At 48.3% G+C, this 24,930-nt stretch overlaps 1 protein-coding gene across 1 annotated transcript; it reads right to left on the reverse strand.

The window, feature by feature from the left end:
- Positions 1-240: 240 nt before the first annotated feature.
- VWA2 (von Willebrand factor A domain containing 2) lies at positions 241-23,788 on the reverse strand. The gene is made up of 14 exons (XM_033066347.1): positions 23,628-23,788; positions 23,490-23,548; positions 22,832-22,906; positions 20,857-20,990; positions 19,423-19,532; positions 9,627-9,821; positions 8,707-8,837; positions 7,921-8,053; positions 7,471-7,526; positions 6,541-6,648; positions 5,193-5,774; positions 4,323-4,874; positions 1,251-1,373; positions 241-545 (listed from the first exon to the last, which is right to left on the reverse strand). The coding sequence occupies exons 1-14, from the start codon at positions 23,678-23,680 to the stop codon at positions 412-414; spliced, it is 2,445 nt and encodes an 814-aa protein (XP_032922238.1). The 5' UTR covers positions 23,681-23,788; the 3' UTR covers positions 241-411.
- Positions 23,789-24,930: the final 1,142 nt, after the last annotated feature.

The raw sequence follows: 24,930 nt of genomic DNA on the forward strand, positions 1-24,930 counted from the left end.
GTAATCAGTTGTCCTTCCTCTTCCTCTGTCTTCCTGCATGTAATGAGCCATTCACTCTAGCACCTGGCTGAAAGTGCATCATCTGTGTTGTACCCCTTCAGCAGGAGCTCCAGAATTTCTCAGACTTCTACATATTTTTAGACTAACTCAGAGATCTCTCAAAATCTGTTAAATAAAAAACCAAAGCAATCACGACCTTAAGACCTGGATGAGGAAATGTAAAATGCCAGAAAGAAATACTTAAACACAAATATTTACTTCAATATAAAATAAAAAAAAAGGGTGCTGGGAAGCCCAGTTTGTGCAATGCAGGAATTGGGAATGGCCTCAACACAGTCCCAGTGCTGGACAGTGCCTGGGAGTGGCAGAAAGTGTTCCTGGATGGAGAACTGGAGCACTCAGCACTCAGTCTCAATGCCTCTGGTCCATTTGCCTTTTGCTGTGCTGCAGGGCTCTGGAGAAGTGCTGCAAACCCCTGGGACTCCACTGCACATGGGAATGTGGAGGAAGGGCTGGAGATCTCGGAGAATCACCCCGGAGAACTCCTGTGGCAGAAGAGAAGCACAGATGAGGGGTGAGGGCTTCAGGACCAAGGGATAAGGTCACACTCAGTCCACAACAACCAATCAAGCACTCCCTTAGCTTTAGCTGACAGATGTTAGAGGCCACAAGCTGGGAGTCAGAATTCCTGGGCTCAGGTAAAAAGCAAAATATTAGGAGAGGGGAAACCCACTTAAATTGAGAACATCTATGGGCACAGGGTCACTTCTAGGAAGCCAGAGCATCCCCAGCTGGCCATTGCTCCCCAGCTGAAGAGAAGGAAGGCAATGGGGAAGCCTTTACACCATGGACAGCATGGAAAGGAATAGTGAGGGGGTCTGCTCCAACAGAAACAGCTCCCTCCCATTAAAAGAGAGTCAAATCCTTCCACCTGGGAACCCAGGAAAGATTGTTTCTTCTAACAAGGCAGAGGGAAAAGGGGAAAAGAACAAAGTGGAAGATTACCAAAATTATTAGACCTTCCTGAGTTGACCTCACAGTCAACTCACTCAGTGAATGTATAAAAATTATTATTTCTTGAGAGCAGCCCTTGCTCCTGCAGCACCCCAAACCTCTCCACTTTCCGTAAGACAGAGACCACATCAGCACCAAGACCTGGCCACAAACAGCTGCCCAAGAGTTACAGGCACTTCTCTGCTCCAGGGGGAGGTGGGCATGTGTGGTCAGTCCAGGGGGCTGCTGATCCTTACTGGTCTCACAGTGGGGTCCCTCCCAGCCGTGGCACTCGCAGCGGTAGCTCCCCGGCCCAAGGATGCACACGCCCTGGTTCATGCAGGGGTTGGGCTTGCACAGGTTCACGGGGCTTCTTGCTTCTGCAACAGACACAAGCAGAAGAGCAGGCTCAGGCACATCTGCATTATTACTAGCTAAGGCACACATCCAACAGGAACGCTGCAAAAAATGTCATTAAGAGCTAATGGAACTGGAAAAACATAAAAACAGGGCAGAGGGTGCAAGCCACAACACTGTCTTGGCGTTTCAATCTAGAGAACAGAATGGCTTTTCTAAGTGTCCTAATCTGTAGGAGAATATGACTAGTAAAACTTAAAAGAGTAACTTAATGATAGGCTGGATATCACAGAAAAGCCAAATGGAGCATCTGCAGAGCTGTGAGCACCCCCAAACTCCCCACACCCAGACACGCTCAGCACAGAGCAAGACACATGCCCTGCTCTAACAAATTCACAATCCCAAAAAACACTGAAGTTCAAACCTCACTTTGCCCCAGAGAGGATAAAAGTTCTCACTAGAGAGGAATACGAAGTTGCCAGCTGGGAAGTGAGGATGGCATGAATGGAAAACAGCACAGGGAAAATTTCTGGGCTTCCTTTCTCTGGGGGTTTGAGAGAAGCCTGCAAGCCCAGCCCAAGTTATTAGCCCTGTTGTCATGAAGTATGTGACAGCTTTCCCAACCCTCTCAACACAACAGAGCCCAGCTGTCAGCAGGGCTGGCACAGTTCCACCCTGCCTTGCTGCCAATACATTAGGTTAAGTAGCAACATCCCCGAGGAATTGCTTCCAGTCTGCTGGCAACACCACTGTGGTGTTGATGAGGGTGTGAAATTCCCCTGCTCAACAACTACGTGGTGTAGAGCTGCTTGCCTTACTCTTTGCTCCAGGGTAGAAAAATCAGAGAAAATAGAAAAAGGGGAAGAAGAAAGGATACAAATACTATCCCCTATCCGTCTGGGAGCTTTTTACAGCTTAACAGATGTGTTCATTCTCCCTCTGCACATCAAGTCTCAACCTACACCTAACACTGGCAAAATTATAACTGAAATTCTTTTTTTCTTTTTTTTTAACAGTCCTAGACCTGAAACATATCAGTCTTTAGCTCCAGTTGATTTTATAGGGAGGCAAGCTGGTTCAAAAACATTTTTGTCATCATGGGATTTCTGAGATGGAGTCCAGCCTGATAGTGTATTCCCAGGGATGAGCACTTTCTCTTTCATTGGGTTGGAAGAGCACTGGCAATGAAAGCTGGACTTCTTGGACACACCACTCATCTTCCAGGTGCTGCTGTTCCCCAGGGAGCTGTTCCCTGGTGCTCTGCTCTACAGGTTATGTGTCCACTTCATCCCTCCAGGGATGCTCCACAGCATAACCTCACAGTGGTCCCTGCTTTGGGGAATCATTCTGCTCCAACAGCATTTCTCTGAACTCAATCCTGCTGTTAATACACCTTAAATAATGTTCTTGCACTTTGATGATCCCAATAACTTGTATTTCCATTAATCTGGTTCATATATATTTAATACTTGGGAACTTTTCTCCACAACCCTGGGTCTTTTTTTCCTGGACTCTTTTCACATGAGCTTCATTACTAATACCATATATCAGGTATACAGAGGCAGGGTCTGTTTCTCAAATACTTTTATAATGGATCATAAATTTTTTAAGTCCTTTCACAGACAATGATTCTGTTATTAAGCCTTGGACTTGGGAGTAGAAGACTGAGTGAAGAGTTTATCTTTACATTGCCCTTGGTCCGAGCCTATCTAGTACTGTGATTTACCTGCACATTAAATGAAAGCAGCAATTCAGTCTCAGGAAATGATCTGTTATTACCCTGACTCATTGAACCTTGCTGTCTCTTCCCTTTCACCCCTGGCATTTTAGCTAATTTCAAGGTACAGTACATTGTTTTTGTGGCTGAAAGTACCACTGCAACAGAAATACACTGAAAAGCTCCAGGTAGAAACCATGTGCAGAGCCTGCCAGGAGAGCAGCTCCTCACCCCAAAGAGATGATGCTGGAGCTCTTTCTGAGCCTGAAGGTGACACCAGGTGAAAGGGAAAGGTGAGGGTGAAAAGAACCTCTGTGTTGAAGCTCAAACACGCTTCTTTTGATCTTACAAAATGTTAAAACATAACAAAAGCAAACAGGTAGATGTTAAACTTAGGCTATTTTGAATGAGAAAACAAGGTATGGTATTTTAACTAGGAGCACTTTCATCACCACTGTCTGAAAACTAGGGCTGCTGTCCTTTCAGAAAAGCTGATTTCTAGACAACATTCAAACAGTATTAGAGCCCTATTATTCCCCAGTTGAGGACTGGCACTCATGACTCAAAGTTTTGAAGAAACTTCAACCCCCCAAACATGAGTTTTTACACAAATATTAAAAAATTCTCTCTTCCACTTTGAGGATAAGGATTTTGTCCTACAAATAAGGTAAATCACAAATTGTCTGAAGGCCTAGTTTAGCAGTCTGAAGGCTTCAAAATGGACAGATTCTGATTTTAAGATTAAATCAGTGCAACACAAAATCTCAAAAGCCTACATGATAATTTCAGTGGTGGGATATTAAAGGATGCACAGGAGTGATGAGGTTGCAGATTCACCACTTTACAAACACCTAGCCACAAACCTGTTGAACAAGAAAGCAGAGACCTCACTCAAAGACCAGCACTGAGCAACCCCAGCAATACTGAAGAGGTACAGTAACACACAGCAAATTCTACAGGTTTAAAGCAACATCAGAAAAAGAGCAAACTTCTTTTTCTTTCAGAGAAAGCAGAACCTAGATCTAGCAGGGCTGGAAAGAGCCAGTCACACTCTCACCCACTGGACTGAATCTTAGGGAAGTTGGTTACTAATTCCTGCTTGGATTGCTTCGGACAGCCATCAGATCTCTGCCATAGTTTCCCCATCCATAAAATGCAAAAGATAGTATCAAGTTCAGTCAGTAAAACATCCAAAAACCTACAATAGCAGCAGCTGGTGGCACTGGCACAGAGTGGTGACTGGAGGCTCTCCTACCTTCACAGATCCTTTCGATGATAAGGCCTTGGTGATACTGCAGGTCTTGGTAGGAGGAGACGTGGACCAGGTAGTTGGGAGACCCAGCAACTCCCAGCAGGATGTCCCTGTCTGTGTCCCCAACGGCAACCACGAACACCAGGATGCCATTGTGCCTCAGCTGCTGAGCTGGGGCAGCTGCGTCCTGCATGCCACCCCCATTGGTGAGCAGCACCACCGCCTTGTTGACACCAGGCCTTGCTCCCTTCTGCACTGTCATTACATCACTGTAAACATGCAGCAAGGCACTGCCAGCGGAGGCTGAGTCCCCAAGGAAAGGCACCTGGTCGATGGCCTGGAGAACAGCAGAGCTGCTTGTGTGGGTGTCCAAAGCAAACACAGTGTGAGCTTTGCTGCCATAGGTCACCAGGGCAATTTGGGTGACGTCCCGGTTGACGATGAAGTGCAAACAGCTGCTCCTGACAAAGTGCCTCAGATGCAGAAAGTTCTCCAGGCCAACTCCAGATGAGGCATCCACAGCAAATGCCAAATCAAGAGACTGGGCCTGGCAGCCTGTGGAAAGGAGCACAAACATGGTATCTCAGAATATATATCTACTCCTTTCTGACTGAAAAACAGTGAGAGGAAACAGTGGGCAAAAGTCAACACTGCCGGTCAGCAATTGTGAAGAGTGATCTATGTCTCTTTCACACCCATAGGTAGAGATCCTTCACAAAAATCACCATGGAAGGTTAGTCCCTGGATCTGTGACTGACAAACAAAAGCAAGGACATTCATCCTTCTGTCCTTCCCTCTTTTCTGTTGGAACTCAGGACACCTCTGCATGGCTTGGCAAGCTTGTCCCACACTGCCCATCCCACACAGTCTTACCTTCAGGACTGCCCACGCTGCAGATTTTTCTCTGCAGCTCTGGCATCCTGTTGAACAGGTCCTGAGGGTCTGAGTAGACAATGGTCTGCTGTGGATTGCCAGTCACCGTGGCCAGCTCTGCTCTCATGAAACTGCTGCCTATGCCAATCAAGAAGATATTTTGGTCCTTCACATACTTAGCAGCTTCTGCCACCGAATCCTGGGACTTGGAGTCAGTGAGCAGGACAACCACACGTGGGAGATCATCCTGCACATCTGCAAGGACTGGGGTACTCCTAAAACCATGCTGTGCAATGTACTGCAGGGCTCTGCCCGTCAGGGTTCTTCCTCCACTGAAATTCAGGGCATCCATACTCTTCATGAGACTGAACGTGTCCCTGTGCTGGCCCAGTTCAATGGGTGTCCTGACATCATCATCGTACTGGGCCACCCCCAGGCTCATTGGCGAGTCCTGGCCCACCACAGCTTGGAGGAATCTCTTGAGGAAGGCCTTGAAGCGCAGGAACCCTTCCAGTGTGACCCCTGCTGAGCTGTCCATCAGGAAAAGGAGATCCACGCTGCACTCGAGGCTCAGCTTTGCTGCTGGAAAGGGAGAAGGCAATTGGCCACTTGCAGGGCAGCCCCAGCAGGAGCTTGCTGGAAGCCTTTCTGTCCAGTAGCCCAAATTTTGCCACTCATATCAAAATCTGGAGGACAAATGAGCCAGGAGCAGGTTTTGTTTTGGTTGGATGCCATATAAGCCCTCAGAGACAAGGAATATCTATGGGAATTCATGAACTTTTGGATGGCAAACTTCATATCAGAAACTACAACTCCACTCTCATAGTGCTGTGGGCAAAACACTCTGAATGACAGAATCCCATCCTGGACAAAGGAGAGAGTCCAAGCACCAGACCCTCACCTATGACACCCTGAGACACTTTGAAGTCAGAACCTTGGTCCTGGGAAATAAGTACAAGGTGTTTTCCAATGATCAGGAGTTTTTGGTTTTTTTACATTGAACCCCCAAAACCAGGAGCTCCTGCTGCACCCATGTGTGCTGGGAGGGGATGAACAGACACGTCCATGTCTCTCCCAGTGACTCTGTTCTCCTGATCCCAGGGCACCTTTAGGCACAAAGGAGCCCTGCCAGGGTGACACTCTCGATATTGGTGCTCTTTGTACCCACACCAGGATCCAGTCACTGGGCCTGACACATGATCAGCATGAGAATAAACTCAGCCTGCCTTCTGGAGCAAAGCCCAAAGACTGTGGCCCCACCCCAGTTGTCCCCAGGGTGGCACAAAGGGCATCACAAAGGCAGGTCTTGGCAGAAAGGGAAGGAGGCAGAGCCCAGGTTCACACCTACCACAGTGGATGTCCCCTCCATAGCCCAGCAGGCAGAGGCAGTGGTATCTGTCCAGTCCCTCTGGGACACAAGTGCCACCATTCTGGCACGGTTGGGAGTCACAGGGGTCTGAACAGGACAGGGAAGAGAAGGACAGGTGGTCAGCAGGGAGCCTGCCCCTCCCCATCCTCTGCCAGCACGAGCATCACCATCAGTGGGAAAAGGGTCACAGCTCTGCCTCTCTTGCTACAGAGTCTGAACTGACACAGGGCCATGTGTTCCTCACCTCCAGGGCAACTTCCATTTGGGATGGCTCTCCAGCAGGCTGTGACAGGAAAGTAAACCTGATTCTGACTTCATTTGATTTGGAATAATGTCAGTGACACCATATTCATATATACAGAGAATTGCCAAAGGTCCTGCAGCCCTAACAGATTTTCAGCAGCAATGAAGAGGTCAGGGTCTGGCCTGCTGCTTGGACAGTGTTGTACTGATAAAGAAAATAAAGCCACTGTCACCTGAACTTGCAAAAAAGACTGAAGGACCACAGCTATTTCAACAGCCACAAAAACAGGCTGGTGATCAGCCCGTGTCAGGCTCCCCAACAACCTGATGCTGCTTATGGTACCAAGTGTATGACTGGAGGCATCACTGAAGAACAGTGATTCCCTGCAGGCACTGGGAAGCAGTGCAAGGCTCTGCCCCAGGACACGAACAGATGAGGATTCACTGGCTCCAGTGGAGGAGAAATTACTGGGAGACACTTTAAACCAAAAGAACTCTGGCCATGGATACCCATGAGAAACAAAAAATGGATTAAATATCTACTGATCACAGTCTCTTACTCAGAACAAAATTTTTTAGAAGTTAAAGCAATCCCTTGTCTTTTTGTTCTTTAGTTATTACATTTCCTGCTTCATAAATAAAAGTTTTGGAAAAGCAAAATTCTACCTGGACATACAGTTCGGAAGCATCTGGATGGATGTTTTACCAAGACTCTCTTCCACCTGAAACAGGAAGAGTAAGACCTGTCATGAATTAAAATATTAACAAGGTGCAAACAAATTTTCCTTTGAAAACACAGATTTCAAAACAAGTATTTTTGAGATAGCAAAAGAAAAAGCATAATTTCATAAAATCTACCCTTTTTTAAAAAAATTCAACTGTAATCTTTAAATTTAAGATTATGGATGTATTTTTATGACTCAAAAAATTATTTTGTTTGTTTGCTTCTCAGACAATGATCAGAGCAGGGACTCTTCCTAGGATTAGAGATGGTTTGTATCAGTCTTTTGAGGGATCTCTCTCCCAGTAAAGAGCCAAGGTCAGATAAAAGCCTCATTAATGTCTTTGTTATCTCTCAGCCCCAGTCATTTTTAGAGATGTGGGTGCCCAGCTTACCTGATGAAAGGGCACAGTGAAGCCTGCACTGCACTGGGCTGCTTTGAGCCTTTCCAACACACATAGTTGCCAGCCAGCTCTTTCACAGTCTCCAGGGTCCTGCGCTCACAAGGGTGGGACTCAACTTTGCAGCCTGTAGCAAAGTAAAAGGCAAATTAGCATCAATTGCCTGAAAATACAAAGGCTGTAAGAGCAAACAACCATTTTCAACTATCTGATTGGGCAGAGCTTCCAAGAGCCTCTGAGACATCAGAGGAGAAATTTCCTGTTGAAAAGATCACCAGCCTACTCCACTTTCTGGGAACCTAAATATTCAGCCTCTTTTCTTTGCTATAAACCTCAAACTGCTGAGTTCATGGTTAAGTGACAGCTTTTCAGCCCCTTTGGTGCCCCAACCATTCATGTGTTTGATTCTCTGCTACCTCTGGACCACTCCAGTTCTATCCTTTCTAACTCCTGCAAGCCCCAGGTGCCTCCCCTTAACACACAGCCAAGTCCATTAGAAAATTTAACCCAACTGCATTTATCCCTCTATCCCCTGTCACATGAGCAAAAGCCAATATTCCCATTTTCAGAGGTGAATCAGGATGCAGAAAGACTTAGGATTCTGCAGCTTGGAGGTATTTGGAGAGCATGCCATCCAGTTTGGGCGCCAGAAGCAGGTTACCTGCCAGTGCAACCCCTGCTAATTCCCCTGCATGCTTCCTGACACTGCCCTCATCTTCCTCACTCAGTGCCACGTCCAAGCTAGAAGCATGGGCAGGGAGGGGAGGGCAGCAGGGTCACCTGGAGCGGTGGCAGTGCAGACAGGGTCACTCAAGGTGCTGTACAGCCCGTTGGCAGCATCTTCAGCATCCCCAGCAAAGAGCAGGTGCCGCTCCGGGGGCTCGCTGGCCAGCACGTGCAGCTCCTCCCACCTGCCAAGCAAGGGTCAGCTGCTCAGTCTCCCCCCACAAAGAATTAACAGTCAAAACCAACCCTGTGCAATGAATAGAGAGGTGATGCAAAGCCATTACACCCCTCAGTTTCCAATACCCTGCTGTGTTTAATGTCAGGCAGCAGCATAGCTCTGCTAAGTGGAAAAGTTTCCTTCAGCTCTGGTGCTCCTTCTAAAACAGTCACCAAGTCAGTGCTTCCCCCATGCCGGTATTACCCTGCAAATTCATTTTTGTCATGGTTTAAGCACGGTATTCCTGAATTTAGTGCTCTCACTGAAACCAGGACCACAGTTGCTTTCTCTCTCACCTCCAGCTGGAAACACAAAAGGCAAAGATCATGGATTGAGATAAGAACAATTTACTGGGAGCAGAAATGAGATGAGACATCAAGCAGCAACTGCAGCAATAAAAATATTAACAACAAAAGGTATAAGACAAAATCTATTTACTTGGAAAGTCCATCTCAATACTGTTTTGTCCACCACACTTTCTCCCCTCCTTGGAAGGAAGGCATGCCCTTTCTCTCTAAGGAGAAATTCCCTTTCCCCCACCCATGGCAATGATAAAGTGGTATGGATTATTTCCTAGATACAACCACAGCTACACCCCCTCAGCTACAGGAAAAAAAAAAAATCAAACCTGCTCTGGCAAAAGCTAGGATATGTTTTCTCTTTCCAAAACTCCTGTCTAGCCCAAGATGACCCCTCACTCACTAGGACTGGCCATTTGGCTAGCTGGGTGTCTACTTCCCACTCTGGAGCTTCCTACCTTGGAAACTTGATTCCCACTGCAAAAACTGTGATGTGCCTCTCCTTCACCTGCATTGCAGGCACTGCAGTGCTGCCCTGGGACTTCCCATCCGAAATGATGATCAGGACTTCAGGGACACTTGAGTTCCTGCCACCAGGGAAACCCTTGTGGAGAATGTACTTCAGAGCCCGACCTGTCTCTGTGCTCCCACCTCTAGAAAGCAGGGATATAACCAGAAAAGAAGAAATCAAAATTCCTCACCTGTTACTGAATTTACCATTCGGGTTTCAAATTTTACCCTCTGGAAATGGGAACTGTAGCCTGTTTTTGCTTGTCACCACACAGCAGATCCATGGGGATGTGTACACTGGTCCCATCTATTCACCCTTATTCACCCTCTCCAGCTCAGAGTGGTCTTCAGGAGACTTCTAACATACAGTGGAGTGTTTATTCCATCGGTGCAGTAATCAGAACTCTTTAGTATTTGAATTTTATTTCCATCTTCAACAAATGTTTCTACAGCTTCTGTTTCTCTGTTCAATCCCCCAGAAACCTGGGATTTTTGAGCTTTCTCTGCTTTCTGGCACTGACCCCATGGAGAACACTGCTTTTGAGCTGAGTCCTTGGAGAAGGGAAGGTTTCCAAATCTGAGTGATGGAGTTAAAGTCATGGGTGCGCTGTTAAACAGAAGTGTGGGATTTCACATGGTGAAGGGCTTTGAATTTGAAGGTTTTAGAATATAGTAATAGGTATGGGACAAGATGGAGGATCTGTGGTGCTGTTTCCTTTCAGTGTTCCTCCTCCTTCTTCATGATTTCAGGTAGTGGTTTCTGGTTGGACAGTTAGTGCTGCACTGAGGGTCAGAGGAGCTTGGTTATTGGGTCAAAAGTATAGATAACATACTTATTTCTCTATTGGACTGTTTAGCTTTAAAAGACCTTGTAACTAGCTAAATTCATCTCCATTTTTCTTGCTTTTAGCTGGTAGCTAGAAGTGCTGCAGAACTCTCTGTACTTTAGATAAGATTAAATAAATAACCAAGCCCGAACATGAGAAAATTCATCTCCTTTGTGTTTTTAATCCTGACAGAAGAAACTGCAGACAAGTCACTAATTAAGTGGTGCAGATACCACCTTTACATTTCTCCATCTGAAAATTGTGATCATTTCAGCTGCTGAAGGGGTGCTGGAGGTGGCCCTTTGTGACACAGGCGCCATGTCAGGGCCCTGGGTGATGAGAGGGACACTGTGGTGCCCAGAAGCCTTTGTGACATGGCACAGCCCCACCCTGCCCTGCCAGGGGGGTCCAAGGGGAGCCCAGTCCCAGGAGCTGCTCCTCAGGAAGAAGCAGCTCCTGGGATCCCTGTGTTCCAGAAATGGGGGAGGACAAGGTGAACCCCAGCTCTCAGCCCCCCAGCCCCTTGCCTGGCTGGCTGGAAGAGCAGAACCTCAGCAGGCAGTGAGTGGGGGCAGGTGGCAGCTCAGGGCTGTCCCTGCTGCACACCGAGGACACATGGATGACGACTGGGAATATGACACGGATCGAGAGTTTTGCCAATGTGCTGCCTGCCAAGAGCTTCGCCTCTGGGAAGAAATGACAGTTCAAGAGTATTACCAACGACAAGGAATGGCAAACCAGGGAGTTTCCTCATGGAGAGCGCAGAGACAGCAAGAGCTGCGCCAGAGGGAGGCAGGTATGAGAGCACAGTGGGGAGATGGCACACAGCAAGAGCTGTGCCACTGTCAAGAACGTGTGACATTCCAGGAGCATGGGACATACCAAAATCTGTCCCAATGGGAAGAAAATCGGACATACCAAAATGTGTCCCAGTGGGAAGAAGATCACACATACCAAAATCTGTCCCAGTGGGAAGAAAATCGGACATACCAAAATCTGTCCCAGTGGGAAGAAGATCACATGTACCAAAATCTGTCCCAGTGGGAAGAGGATCTGACATACCAAGGGCTGTCCCAGTGGGAAGGGGAGGCACACCAGGAACTGTCTCCTTTGGAAGAAGCACGAGGCCATGTGCACGCGTTCCGATGGGAACGAGACGAGAGACACTCAGAGCTCTCCCAAGTGGGAAATGACAGGGACAAGGAGCTATTGCAAGGAGAAGACTACAAGGTCCAGGAGCTGCCCCAAGGGAGCGGAAGGAGTGACCAAAAGCTGCCCCAGCAGGAAGGAAGTGCCAGCAGCCAGGGGCTGTCCCACTGGGCAGAAGGCAGCAGTTACAGGATACGGGACAAACCCTCACACCCAGAGAAGGACGAGGATGCCCAGACTTGTGCCCAGCAGGGGCCCAGTTCTCCCAGTAGTCTGGGCACGCAGCTGGCAGGAGAGGCAGCCCCTGAGCTGCCCAGCACCTCTCCTGCCCTGGGGAGTCCCAGGGAGGACGAGCTGGCAGCTGCTGCTGCTCCTGCGGGAGCTGAGGAGGAGGAGGAGCCCCTCAAGCCTGTTCCTGCTGAGGTGGAAAAGGCACCAGGCTCTCCTGCCCCCAGGGAGGAGGTGCCGGAGAGCCCAATCCCTGCCCCACACAGCCCCTGCTGCCCCCCCAGCCCCTCGCCCAGCCCACGAGGAGCCCAAGCCCCCAGTGAGGAGAAGGAGGAGGCAGACAGGGAATCAGCACTGGCAGAGCAAGAGACCGAGGAGGCAGCCTTGGTTGCGGAGCTTGAGAATTCTCAGTGTGAAGATGAGGAACACACAGAGCTGTCCCAAGGAGAAATCAACACATACCAGGAAGGGGCCCAAGGGGAAGCCTGCACTGAGCAGGAGCTGTCTCCAGAAGGAGCTGGTAGGTACCAGGATGACTCCCAAGAGGAAGCCAGCACAGCGGAGGAGCTGTCCCCAGCAGAAACCAGTAGCTACAAGGAAGGGCCCCAAGGGGAAGCCAAGTTTGAGCAGGAGCTGTCCCCAGAAGAAGCTGGTAGGTACCAGGAAGGGTCGCAAGGGGAAGAATACAGTGAGCAAGAGCTGGCCCAAGCAGAATCCAGAATCTACCAGGAAGGGTCCCAAGGGGAAGCCAGCACTGAGCAGAAGACATCCCTAGAAGAAGTCAATACGTACCAAGACTTGGCCCAACAGGAAGCCAGCACCGAGCAAGAGTTGGCCCAAGTAGAATACACAATCTACAAGGAAGGGTCCCAAGGGGAAGCCAGCAACGAGCAGGAGCTGGCCCCAGTGGAATCCAGTTGGTCCCAGGAAGAGTCCCAAGGGGAAGCCAGCTTTGAGCAGGAGCTGTCCCCAGAAGAAGCCGGTAGGTACCAGGAAGTGTCTCAAGGGGAAGACTACAGTGAGCAAGAGCTGGCCCAAGTAGAATCCAGAATCTACCAGGAAGGCTCCCAAGGGGCAGCCAGCACTGAGCAGATATCCCTAGAAGTCAGTACGTACCAGGACTTGGCCCAAGGGGCAGCCAGTACCGAGCAAGAGCTGGCCCCAGTGGAATCCAGTAGGTTTCAGGAAGAATCCCAAGGGGAAGCCTGCACTGAGCAGGAGGTTTTCCCAGCAGAAACCAGTAGCTACAAGGAAGGGTGCCAAGGCGAAGCCAAGTTTGAGCAGGAGATGTCCCCAGAAGAAGCCGATAGATCCCAGGAAGGGTCCCAAGGGGAAGACTATAGTGAGCAAGAGCTGGCCCAAGTAGAATCCAGAATCTACCAGGAAGGGTCCCAAGGGGAAGCCAGCACTGAGCAGGAGATGTCCCTAGAAGAAGTCAGTACGTACCAGGACTTAGCCCAACAGGAAGCCAGCACCGAGCAAGAGCTGGCCCCAGTGGAACCCAGTTGGTCCCAGGAAGAGTCCCAAGGGGAAGCCTGCACTGAGCAGGAGATGTCCTCAGAAGAAGCAGGTAGGTCCCAGGAAGTGTCTCAAGGGGAAGACTACAGTGAGCAAGAGCTGGCCCAAGTAGAATCCAGAATCTACCAGGAAGGGTCCCAAGGGGAAGCCAAGTTTGAGCAGGAGATGTCCTCAGAAGAAGCAGGTAGGTACCAGGAAGTGTCTCAAGGGGAAGACTACAGTGAGCAAGAGCTGGCCCAAGTAGAATACACAATCTACAAGGAAGGGTCCCAAGGGGCAGCCAGCACTGAGCAGGAGATGTCCCTAGATGAAGTCAGTACATACCAGGACTTGGCCCAAGAGGAAGCCAGCACCGAGCAAGAGCTGGCCCCAGTGGAATCCAGTTGGTTCCAGGGAGGGTCCCAAGGGGAAGCCAGCACTGAGCAGGAGCTGTCCCCAGAAGCCGGTAGGTCCCACGAAGTGTCCCAAGGTAAAGACTACAGTGAGCAAGAGCTGACCCAAATAGAATCCAGATTCTACCAGGAAGGATCTCAAGGGGAAGCTGGCACTGAACAGGAGCTGGCCCAAGTGGAATCCAGCTGGTCCCAGGAAGGATCCCAAGGGGAAGCCAGCACCGAGCAAGAGCTGTCCCCAGAAGAAACCACTAGCCACAAAGAAGAGTACCAAGAGGAAGCCAAGTTTGAGCAGGAGCTGGCCCTAGAAGAAGCCGGTAGGTCCCAGGAAGGGTCCCAAGGGGAAGACCATAGTGAGCAAGAGTTGGCCCAAGTAGAATCCAGAATCTACCAGGAAGGATCCCAAGGGGAAGCCAGCACTGAGCAGGAGGTTTTCCCAGCAGAAACCAGTACCTACAAGGAAGGGTGCCAAGGCAAAGCCAAGTTTGAGCAGGAGATGTCCCCAGAAGAAGCTGGTAGGTCCCAGGAAGTGTCCCAACAGGAAGCCAGCACTGAGCAAGAGCTGGCCCAAGTAGAATACTCAATCTACAAGGAAGGGTCCCATGGGGAAGCCAGCACTGAGCAGGAGATGTCCATAGAAGAAGTCAGTACATACCAGGACTTGGTCCAACAGGAAGCCAGCACCGAGCAAGAGCTGGCCCCAGTGGAACCCAGTTGGTCCCAGGAAGAATCCCAAGGGGAAGCCTGCACTGAGCAGGAGCTGTCCCCAGCAGAAACCAGTAGCTACAAGGAAGGGTCCCCAGGGGAAGTCAGCTTTGAGCAGGAGCTGTCCCCAGAAGAAGCCGGTAGGTCCCAGGAAGGGTCCCAAGGGGAAGAATACAGTGAGCAAGAGCTGGCCCAAGTAGAATCCAGAATCTATCAGGGAGGGTCCCAAGGGGAAACCAGCAATGAGCATGAGATGTCCCTAGAAGAAGCAGGTAGGTCCCAGGAAGTGTCCCAACAGGAAGCCAGCACTGAGCAAGAGCTGGCCCAAGTAGAATACACAATCTACCAGGAAGGGTCCCAAGGGGAAGCCAGCAATGAGCAGGAGCTGGCCCAAGTAGAATCCAGTAGGTTTCAGGAAGAATCCCAAGAGGAAGCCTGCACTGAGCAGGAGCTTTCCCCAGCAGAAACCAGTACCTATAAGGAAGGGTCCCAAGAGGAAGCCAAGTTTGAGCAGGAGCTGTCCCCAGAAGAAGCTAGTAGGTACCAGGAATGGTCCCAAGGGGAAGCTAGCTTGGAGCAGGAGCTGTCCCTAGAAAAAGCCAGCATGTATCAGGATTTTTCCCAAGTGGAAGCCTGCACTGAGCAGGAGCTGTCCCTTGAAGAAGCTGGAAGCCACCGTGAGCTCTCCAACTGGGATGAACACATCACAGAGAAGCTGTCCCATTGCGATGTCCAAAAAGTTTCAGACTGGGAAGAAGGCATGGAGCAAGACCTTTCCCAAGGACAAGTCAGTAGCTACTACAGTGTCTCTGACTGGGAGGAAGACAACAATAATGAGGTGTCCCAAAGCGATGTCAGCAGCTACCAAGATGCTTTAGACTGGGAAGAAGGCATGGAGCGAGACCTTTCCCCAGGACAAGTTGGTATCTCCCACAGTCTCTCTAACTGGGACAAATACAATGAGCATGACCTGTCCCATGGTGAGGTCAGCAGCTACCAAGAAGTTTCAGACTGGGAAGAAGGCATGGAGCAAGACCTTTCCCAAGGAGAAGTCAGTAGATCTGACTGGGAGGAAGACAATGAGCGTGAGGTGTCCCACGGAGATGTCAGCAGCTACCAAGAGCTTTCAGACTGGGAAGAAGGCACAGAGCAAGACCATTCCCAGGGAAAAGCTGGTATCTCCCACAGTCTCCCTAACTGGGAGGAATACAGTGAGCATGACCTGTCCCACAGTGAGGTCAGCAGCTACCAAGAAGTATCTGATTGGGAAGAAGGCACGGAGCAAGACCTTTCCCAAGGACAAGTTGGTATCTCCCAGAGTCTCTTTGACTGGGAGGAAGACAGCAAGCATGAGGTGTCCCATGAAGGTGTCAGTAGCTACCAAAAAGTGTGTGATTGGGAAGAAGGCACAGAGCAAGACCATTCCCAAGGAGAAGCCAGTAGCTACCAAAGTCTTTCTGACTGGGATGAATACAGTGAGTTTGACCTGTCCCATGGTGAGGTCAGCAGCTACCAAGGAGTTTCAGACTGGGAAGATGGCACAGAGCGAGACCTTTCCCCAGGACAAGTTGGTATCTCCCACAGTCTCTTTGACTGGGAAGAAGACAGCAAGCATGAGGTGTCCCACGGAGATGCCAGCAGCTACCAAGAGCTTTCAGACTGGGAAGAAGGCATGGAGCAAGACCTTTCCCAAGGAGAAGTCAGTAGCTACCTCAGTGTCTCTGACTGGGAGGAAAAAAACAAGCATGAGCTGTCCCATGGGGATGTCAGCAGCCATGAAGAGGTGTCTGACTGGGAGGAGCCCACTGGCCAGGAGGTACCCAAGAAGCGTCCCTCAAGCCTGCGGCGGGCGCTGCGGAGGCTGCTCTGCTGCCTCTGCCTGGCTCCACAGCCCGAGCAGTAGGGCCCCCAGCCAGGGCCAGCCCAGGCCCCACAGCTGGCAGAGCTGGCAGAGCCTGCCCTGCATCCTGAGGGAGCCACAGGGGCTGCCCATGGCCCTGCAGCCTCAGCAGTGCCCGCCTGCTTTGGAGCATCCCAAGCCCATCTCCCCAAGAGTAAATATCACCCACCCATGTGGGTATATATTACCCAGCCCCAAAAAGCATCCATGGGGACACTTGGTGCCAGGTGACTCAGTGGTGATGGCCAGAGACTCTTCAGGGTGGGAAGAGACCTTGAAAGTCATCCAGTCCCACCATCACCCTGGCACTACCATCATCCCCCAAAACCATGTCCCCAGGTTCCACATCCTGATGGCTCTGGACCACTTCCAAAGACAGACTCCACCACCACCCTCAGGAACTTCTTGCAATGCCTAACCACTCTGTCAGGGAAAAACTGTTCCAAAATTTCATCAGAACTTCCCCTGGTAGAATCCAAGGACATTTCCTCTCATCCTGAAAAGATTACATGCTGATCCTTTGGGATTTTTATCCATGACAAATGGGCACAGACAGGACTCAGGACTCCACTGCCCACTCCATGACTTTGCCAAACACATTTTGTCCAAAACAGAGGAAAGCTGGGTTTTAGAAATAACAGCAGCAAAAAAAAAAAAAAAAAAAAAAAAAAAAAAATCCAAAAAACCAAAAAAAAACCAAAAAAACCCCAAAAAAAACCCCCAAAACACCCAAAACCAACTAAAAAAAACAAAAAAAACCCCCAAACAAAACAAAACCCACAAAAAAAAATCCCCCATAAAACACAACCAAAAAAAGAGAAAAAGAATTAACAGCAATATCAAGTTAAAATACACACCCACACATCCTCTAGCATCACAAATGGTTTAGTTTGTGAAGGACCTGTAAAGACCACCTAGTTCCAACAGATATTCTGCTCTTTTTCTCCCTCTTGAGACTTCTTCCTTATTTCTGTCTTTCTCCCTCACATTTCTTGTAAATAAAATCCATGTTCAATAAAATGTGCAGGTTGTCATCATATGGTCCCATCTGCATCTTCATTTGGGCAGAGGCATCTCTCCCTAAAACCATTCTGAGCCCAGCCTGTCTTCACAGTAGAGCTTTTCCAACCCTCTGAGGATCTCAGCTGTTCTCCTCTGAACTCATTCTAACAGCCCCAGACACAGGGGTCTTTTTTTCATTCTGTACTTGCCAGGTCTCTTTGCTTTGAACTTCTTCCTCCTCTGAGCTCCATTGTTTCCAAGCATATTCAGTGACCATGTGTTCGTAGCAAGTCCAAATTTTCCTTTTTCTGACCAGATGTCTGTGAGATGTTTCAGTGAATAGTGCTTTGCACAATGAAAAATACACTGAGCATAGTCAGGTGACTAAATCTTGATTAACTCAGTGCACTGTGCCCATGTGAGCTCTGGGAATTAGAAAAAGTTAATAAAGAGCTCGTTAAATTCAATTGCTTATTAATTTGCATTTGGAGCTTCACTGGGTTTTGACACAGTGGAAGTGTGTTTGAGGCATTACTCCAACAAGGATTCTCTGAAGTACAAGGAGATCTGGACTTTACCTGCTGTCCTTTTTCAGGGACAGCACTAAGAGCTGTAACCAGCTGCTGCACTTACATGAAAGAAATTCATATGAAATTTAGTTTGAGATTACCACCGAGTATGGCTGGAACTGGCCAACAAATTCCAAAGCTATTTGGGCAGCTTTCACAGAGAGAGACCAGCAGTCTCCAAATAAATCACAAAAGCTTCACTTCAGTCTGGTGCTGCCTCCTTCCAAGTGCTGTCAGCTCTGAGCTGAAGTCAGGAAATGCCTCACTGGCCAAAGGCTCATCAGAAGCACATCAAGGAACCTCTCAACCAAGATGTCAAACACCCATTTTTTTTTCAGAAGCCAACTGGAATCCATCCATAACTATTTTATCAACTTCAAAATGTTGGCTATTTAAACTAGATGAAATAACCAGGCAAAAAGTCATTATTTCTGTTTGATCTGTCAGCATCCCTCTGTTGTCATCAAAGAAATGCAGTGCCAGACAGCAAATGCTGCTTCACTTTCTCTGCTCCCACAGACTTTCAACAACAATCAGAGAGGGGGAATGTGGCTTTTTTTTTTTCTCTAAGTTTTTCCCGTAACAGCACACAAGAGGTTTATTGATTTGCTAAACTCATCAAAAGAAATACAACAAAATCCAGCCAACTGATCTTGCTTGAAAAATGCAAAACTGATCACATTTGCTTGCAATATGTACAACATCCTGAGAGCAGAAGATATCCATGGGGAATGTTGATCTAACCCTTAGTCCTAATGGAAATCAATTAAGAGTAGACATCCACAGGCCTTGCCAATACCTCGTCTATCACCAAAACAAGAGTTATTTTGGGGTGATTGTCAGATCCTTAGTAGATCCAAATGTATTTCCCCAAGATGGAAAGTTTGGATTTTGAGAGGCTCTAAGGACAGCTCTTCTTTGGGCTCCTGGCTCCATTTCCTGGGGTCATGGGAAGACATCCAAGTCTTAACATTCAGAAAGAAAAAAGGTTCCTGTCTGAAAACCTGCATTCAGCAAGCACACATAGATATCTGCAGACCAGCAGTTTGTCACTAACTCACAGGGCCAAGGAAATTGTAACCTGAAAAAAACGAAGCAGCACACTGTGTTGCCTTAGCTCAGCCATGAGGGAGCACATGCTTCCTTTTCCATGGAGGATGTAACCCACTGCCTGGCTCAAACAGACAGAAAGGCCTGGAAAACTCCCTATTTACCATGCTATAACAGGGCACTGAAAACTTTGTCCTGTATCAACTTTCACTAAGGCAGAGCAGGTTTCACATTTTAGTGGATTGTGGATCATGAACCACAGTGCTTGTTCATTCACCTCCCTCCCTGGAGGCATCACACTGGTGTAAGCCCAGCAGCAGCAGAGATTTCTAAACCTCAAAAACCCTCTCAATCAGAGATTATTCATAGCCCAGAAAAAGAGAAAAGCTGTACAATAAGCTGACCTGAACACAGTCCTCTTGATTCTCTCTTTCACTTCTTGTTTGGTTGGATAAGAATCCAGTGGGAATTCAAGGTGGGGAGTTGAGCTAAACTGTATCATTCCCACACGGACCTAAAAGGAAAGGTTGTGAAAGGTTATGAAAGGTGTCTGTACAAGTTTTACTCTTCTGATCAATTTAAAAAGTTGGGAAGACTAATTGTATAGAGGTAAACTATGTTTTTGCTGCCAAGTCACAGTCACTCTAAATGAACTTAGAAATAGAGCAAGAACTCTAGTATTATCTATATAGACTATAAACAAGGCAAAAAAAAGTTTATCTGGAAAGAACAGGAGCCTCTGCAGTCAGAGGCAGCTCAGGATCTATATTTATCCACTCAGAACAGCTCACAGCCTCAGGGGCAGTGAGTTTGTAAGTAACACCTTCTACAGCAAACCATTTGTACACTGTGCAGGCAACCTTTCCATTACTAAGAGCAGCTCCCTCTGGCACTGAGCACAGCAGGCAACACAAACCAAAACTTTTTCTAATAATTCCTCTAAAACCATTTTCTCTAGTTGAAAACGCAAGTAGACTAAATGATCTCTACTGGGCAATACATCCAGAATATTCCACTGAAGCCTTACAAGAAGTATCATGGAATGTGACAGTTTCAAAGATGAAAAGATGAAAATTTTCAGTCCAGTCTATGTGAGGATTAAGTGAAAGACTAGCAGAAATATGGTATTTAAAAAATAAAACAAAACACCAAATCTGCAATATTAAATATTCACTGACACAACCTTCCCAAAGACCTGATATTTATTTGGAAAAGCTCTGGCATGGATCCAAGTCCAGCAACCATCCCAGCCTGCTCCAAGGCCCTCAGCTGAGGCAGTGGTGTGGGGATGGTGCACACCTGGAACTGCAGCCAGTCTGGCTTGAAATCCCCTCAGATGAACCCCAGGATGTGTCACTGAGGAGGCCCAGAGCTGCCTCAAGGCTGACTCCAGGGAGCAGGACCTGAGACTAGAGCAGCACAGCACCCCTCTCCCTCTGGGGGAAGCAAAGCAAGCAGGTTGTATCATTTACATCTGTACAGAAAGGTGGTTAACTTCCCAGAGATTAATTCTGCAGCTTTCCAGGGAAAAGCAAGAGAAAGACCCAACTAATCTATGAGCTTTCAAACCATAATAAAATCAGTAAAAAATCCCAAATTATAGTCTTTAACCTGAAGGATTATGTCTCTTCTGAGATTCAAAAAGAACTGTTTAAAATCTGAAGACTCAAGAAGCATCCTCCAATCCCACTGCTTCACAAACTGCATCTTTCTGAATAAATACTCTGCCCTCATGGCAGCTGGTAGGTTGAATTTTGCAATTTCACTCAGCGTGTTACCACTCGCCTTTAGACACACTACCAAGCCATTGGAAAACTGAAGATATTCCTGATACTCACTCTGTCTGGGTGGATGTCAAAGGCATCACAGAGCTTGCCTGCAAAGTGCTTGGACCTTTCAAAGCTTCCTTTGCCAATGCTGTAGGAGCCATCCAGGAGGAAAAGCACATCTAATGAGGCAGAGCACTGCATCACTAGGAGAAAAAATACATACGCTGTGAAACTGCACTCTGTTAGCCCTGCTCCCTGGAAGCAGGCAGCCAAGAACAAAAACTCCAGACAAATTGCAGAGGATGGGCAGGGGCAGCCCAGTGTTCACAACCCAAAGCCCTCCTGCACCCCTGCTCTGGCCAGCAGCTCCAGCACAGCTCTCAGCCTGCCAGACTCTGGGGTTCAGAGCCCCATTCAGGTCCCAGTGACAGGGAGCAGCAGTGAGGAATCACCAAATGCAGCAGAGATGGGGTGAGCAGCAGGGAAAGGGAGCCCTGCCCAGTGGCACCGGCAGGCTCTCCCAGCCCAATGCACAGATGGAAATCCAGGAGGCATTTGCAAAGTCTCCCGAGCCCCACAGAGCCCGGTGTGTTTCATCTGCAGCACATTTTTCAAAGCACGCTCTGATTTTCCTAAATGTGAATTCACTGAACAGCTCCCAGACACTGACAGAAACACTTCTCATGAAAATCTGCCTTTTATCTCCCTTCAGAGATGTGTCTTTGTACCACCCCTGCCTGCACGAACCCCTGCTCCCAAGTATAAGTTTCTGAGGTGCTTTTGCTGCAGTGGAAACCCACAATTTCACTGACATAAATAAATAAATAGCAGATTGCAGACTATGAAGTGGCATTTCCAAAGCATTTAAAGGGAAATTTTAAATTCTCCTCTGCAGCATTTGGGGAATCAACTTCTAGGAAAAAAGAATCCAGAAGTTCAATAGAGACCAAACACACCCACCCTTTCAGAGCTGTTTTGGCCAGTTGTGTTACTCTACCCCCATTGCTATAATCTTTTTATTATCACTACTTTTCCTGCTAGCCAAAACCTGAATTTATAATTAGGGTTTTCTAATAGCAGATTAGAGGGATTGAAAGTTGTGAGGCATTCCCTTCTGGGTCACTGGTTCTCCTAACAGGGCACCCAGCCCTGTCCTGGGGCGCTGTGCTGAGGACAAGCTGGAGCACAGCCTCCCTGCCAGCACTGTCCTGGCTTGTCAGCCTTGCCCTTGGAGCTGGGCTGGACCTGGAGCTGCAGCAGGGCTCTTATCCCTGCCTAAGCATGCACAGAGAAAACTGCAGGGCCCCCAGACTGGGCTCAGCATGGAGAAACACTCCTCAGTGCAGTGCAGCTCCTCTACAGGGATGGTAAGCAGGATGTTCTGCACCCACCAAAGGACTCTTGGGGATGTGCAGCAGGGAGAAACACCAAACACCCATGCTTGGGGTGAAAAATCTGAGCTGAACACATGGTGCTGCAGGATAGAACTGGAGGGGATGCCTGGCACAGGAATAAATGCCATCTATCCTTTGACAAACAATAGGGAAAAAAAAGTTTATCAGTAACTGATTGCAAGAACAGCAAGGGAACTGCAGGTGAACATGTACTGGCCAGCCAGAGCCCCATCATTCCTGCTCCCAGCAACCTGACTGTGCTGGCTTTACAGCCTGAAAAAACCACCAGCGTGGGAGGTCTGATCAAATGTGCAATTAAACACAGCTCTGAAGATCAGGACTGCTTGGAGCAGGATCTGAAGGAACTGACAGAAACACCCCCCAGTTGGCCAATAGCCAATTTGGGAAAAACAGGGAAAATCATGTCTAGGAGAGCTAACACTGATGAGGAAGAAAGCCAGGCTAGGGTAGAGGCAGCCACAGTGCTGTGATTGCCAGAGCATTGCTAGGGATTTCATGGACTGAAGAGGGCAAAAAAAAAGTAGATAACTACAACAAAAAACTTTTAAAACCCCAAACCAAAGCACACCAACACCAAAGAAAGAGGGAATTCAGAAATATAAAAAACTTGCTTTATAAAACAAACTTACACCGGCCAGCAGCTGAGATCTTGCCAATCACCTCCTGGCCAACGTGGATTTGTTGCATACTCAACACCAGCAATGCTGTGGGACCAAACAGATCAAACAGATCCATGAACAAGATATACAGGATTTAACCTGTAACAGCAAAAATGCTGGTTTGCTGCATAGGTTTCACAAGTACAAAAAATAATTCAGTGACACAGCAGTGTATCTATGTCAGGAAATTCCTTCTAGCAGGGACACAGAGAGCATGAGAAGTGACAAGGCCATGACTCCAGCACACAGGACAGTCTCTCTGCTCACTGCATGCAGGATCAGAGCAAGAATGAGAGCTAGGCCAGCCTTAGGCTTCTGGGATTACAGCCATAAACACTGGATAGATTTATGCACTTTTAATATCATAACATCAGCTTGTTCCACATCATTTAGACACTTAACACACAGATCAAATTCTGAAATTCTCAGGTGTTCAAATTCTCAGAAAAGCTACTTCTCCAGGTACTATTTTCTTCCCTTTTGAGTGAAACTATGTTTCAGAGGTTTATTTCCAAACTTGCTGGAGAGGCACTGACTCGGCTCTCACTCCTCAGAGTGAAGAACTCCAGCTGGAGACAGGGAACCCGACACAAAAAACACTGATGCCAAACGGCAGCTTTAAACATACCTTGGGAAAGCAGGAAAATGCAGATGGACTCAAATGACAAGAGGTTCATGGTGACAAATCTGGAGGGAAAAAAACAAAACGAAAAGAAGCAAAAGGAGAGAGGAATAGAAATCCAATTCCTAAAGCCAGTTTCTTTACCTGCAGCTGATCATCTTCTTCCTGGGTGTCTCAGGTGATGAGCTCAGAAACATTTTGCCTGAGAGGCAAAAGTAACTCCTGCCCTGGGGAGAAGGGTGGGGAACAGATAGAAGGAAAAACCGTGAAAACGAGGGAATAATAGAAAAGTAAATCTCTCAACATACTCCTTTCCCATGCGAGGGAGCAGCCCTGGCGGGGAGGGAGGCACCGCCAGCCCTGCCCTGCCTCCTCTCCTCTCCTCCCCTCCCTTTCCCAGCCGGGCTCTGTGTGCCTGGGGCAGAGCCGAGCCGAGCTGAGCTGAGCCGAGCTGAGCTGAGCTGAGCTGAGCTGAGCTGAGCCGAGCCGAGCTGAGCTGAGCTGAGCTGCTCCGGGGCTGCACCGAGCCCAGCCCGAGCCGCATCCCCAAATCTCCCCAAATCAGCTGTGCCGGAACGCCCCCAGCCCAGGGAGCTGTGCCTCGGGTCCTGCCCATCCTCAGCACGGCTCCAACAACAACACCCAGCCCCAACCTCTTTCATGCCTTGCGCTTTACAAGGATTGGCTTTCTGGGGAGATGTTTTTTATACAGAACTGTCCAGCAAACTCAATTTTCTGCTCATTTTTCCTTTGAAATCTGCAAGGCTACCATCACATCGTAGGTAGACTTCAGTGACACTTTCAAGCATGCCCAGATTTAGACCAAATGTATCTGGTAGAGCTGTTGGCTTTCTATTTCAAACATGCATATTTATTTTTTCTCCGGATTAAAAGCACTCACTGGACCAGATTCCTGATGGGTCTCTGCCCCTGTCATTGCAAAAGCAGATTTTCTTCATGTAGTTAAAGACAAGTACGTGTGTTTCTTGATAACCAGCTCTATTCATTGGTTTTCCAGAAAACAGGGGTAATTTTTCTCAGGAAAGACTTGTCTCTGCAGCAAATGATATATCCCTCACAACAGATGAGGTAAGTTACCTAAAGCAGGCCATGCTCAGTTACCTGAGGTACAAAATGGAGAGGGGATTAAGAAATCCCCTCTGGGATCACAGACACAATAACATCCTGCAGTGCCAGGTGTTTTAAACATCACCCTTTATCACATCCTGCCAACATCCCCACCAAATAAACAGATCCCAGGCTTGGCTAAGCAAAGGGAGATCAACACAAAACATGACTTTATTGGGGAAGCCCCAGTGTGTGTCCCTCAGGAGCTTCAAGCCCTGCAAATGCCAGAGGAAAGGTCATTCTTCTGCCATGCCTCAAGGACATTCTTCCTGGGAGCTGTTTGCAGAGTGTACATCACCCCAAGACAGACAGGCCTCTG

The sequence above is a fragment of the Catharus ustulatus genome, chromosome 8 (assembly GCF_009819885.2).
Source record: "Catharus ustulatus isolate bCatUst1 chromosome 8, bCatUst1.pri.v2, whole genome shotgun sequence".
In the NCBI taxonomy this organism is placed as follows: domain Eukaryota; kingdom Metazoa; phylum Chordata; class Aves; order Passeriformes; family Turdidae; genus Catharus; species Catharus ustulatus.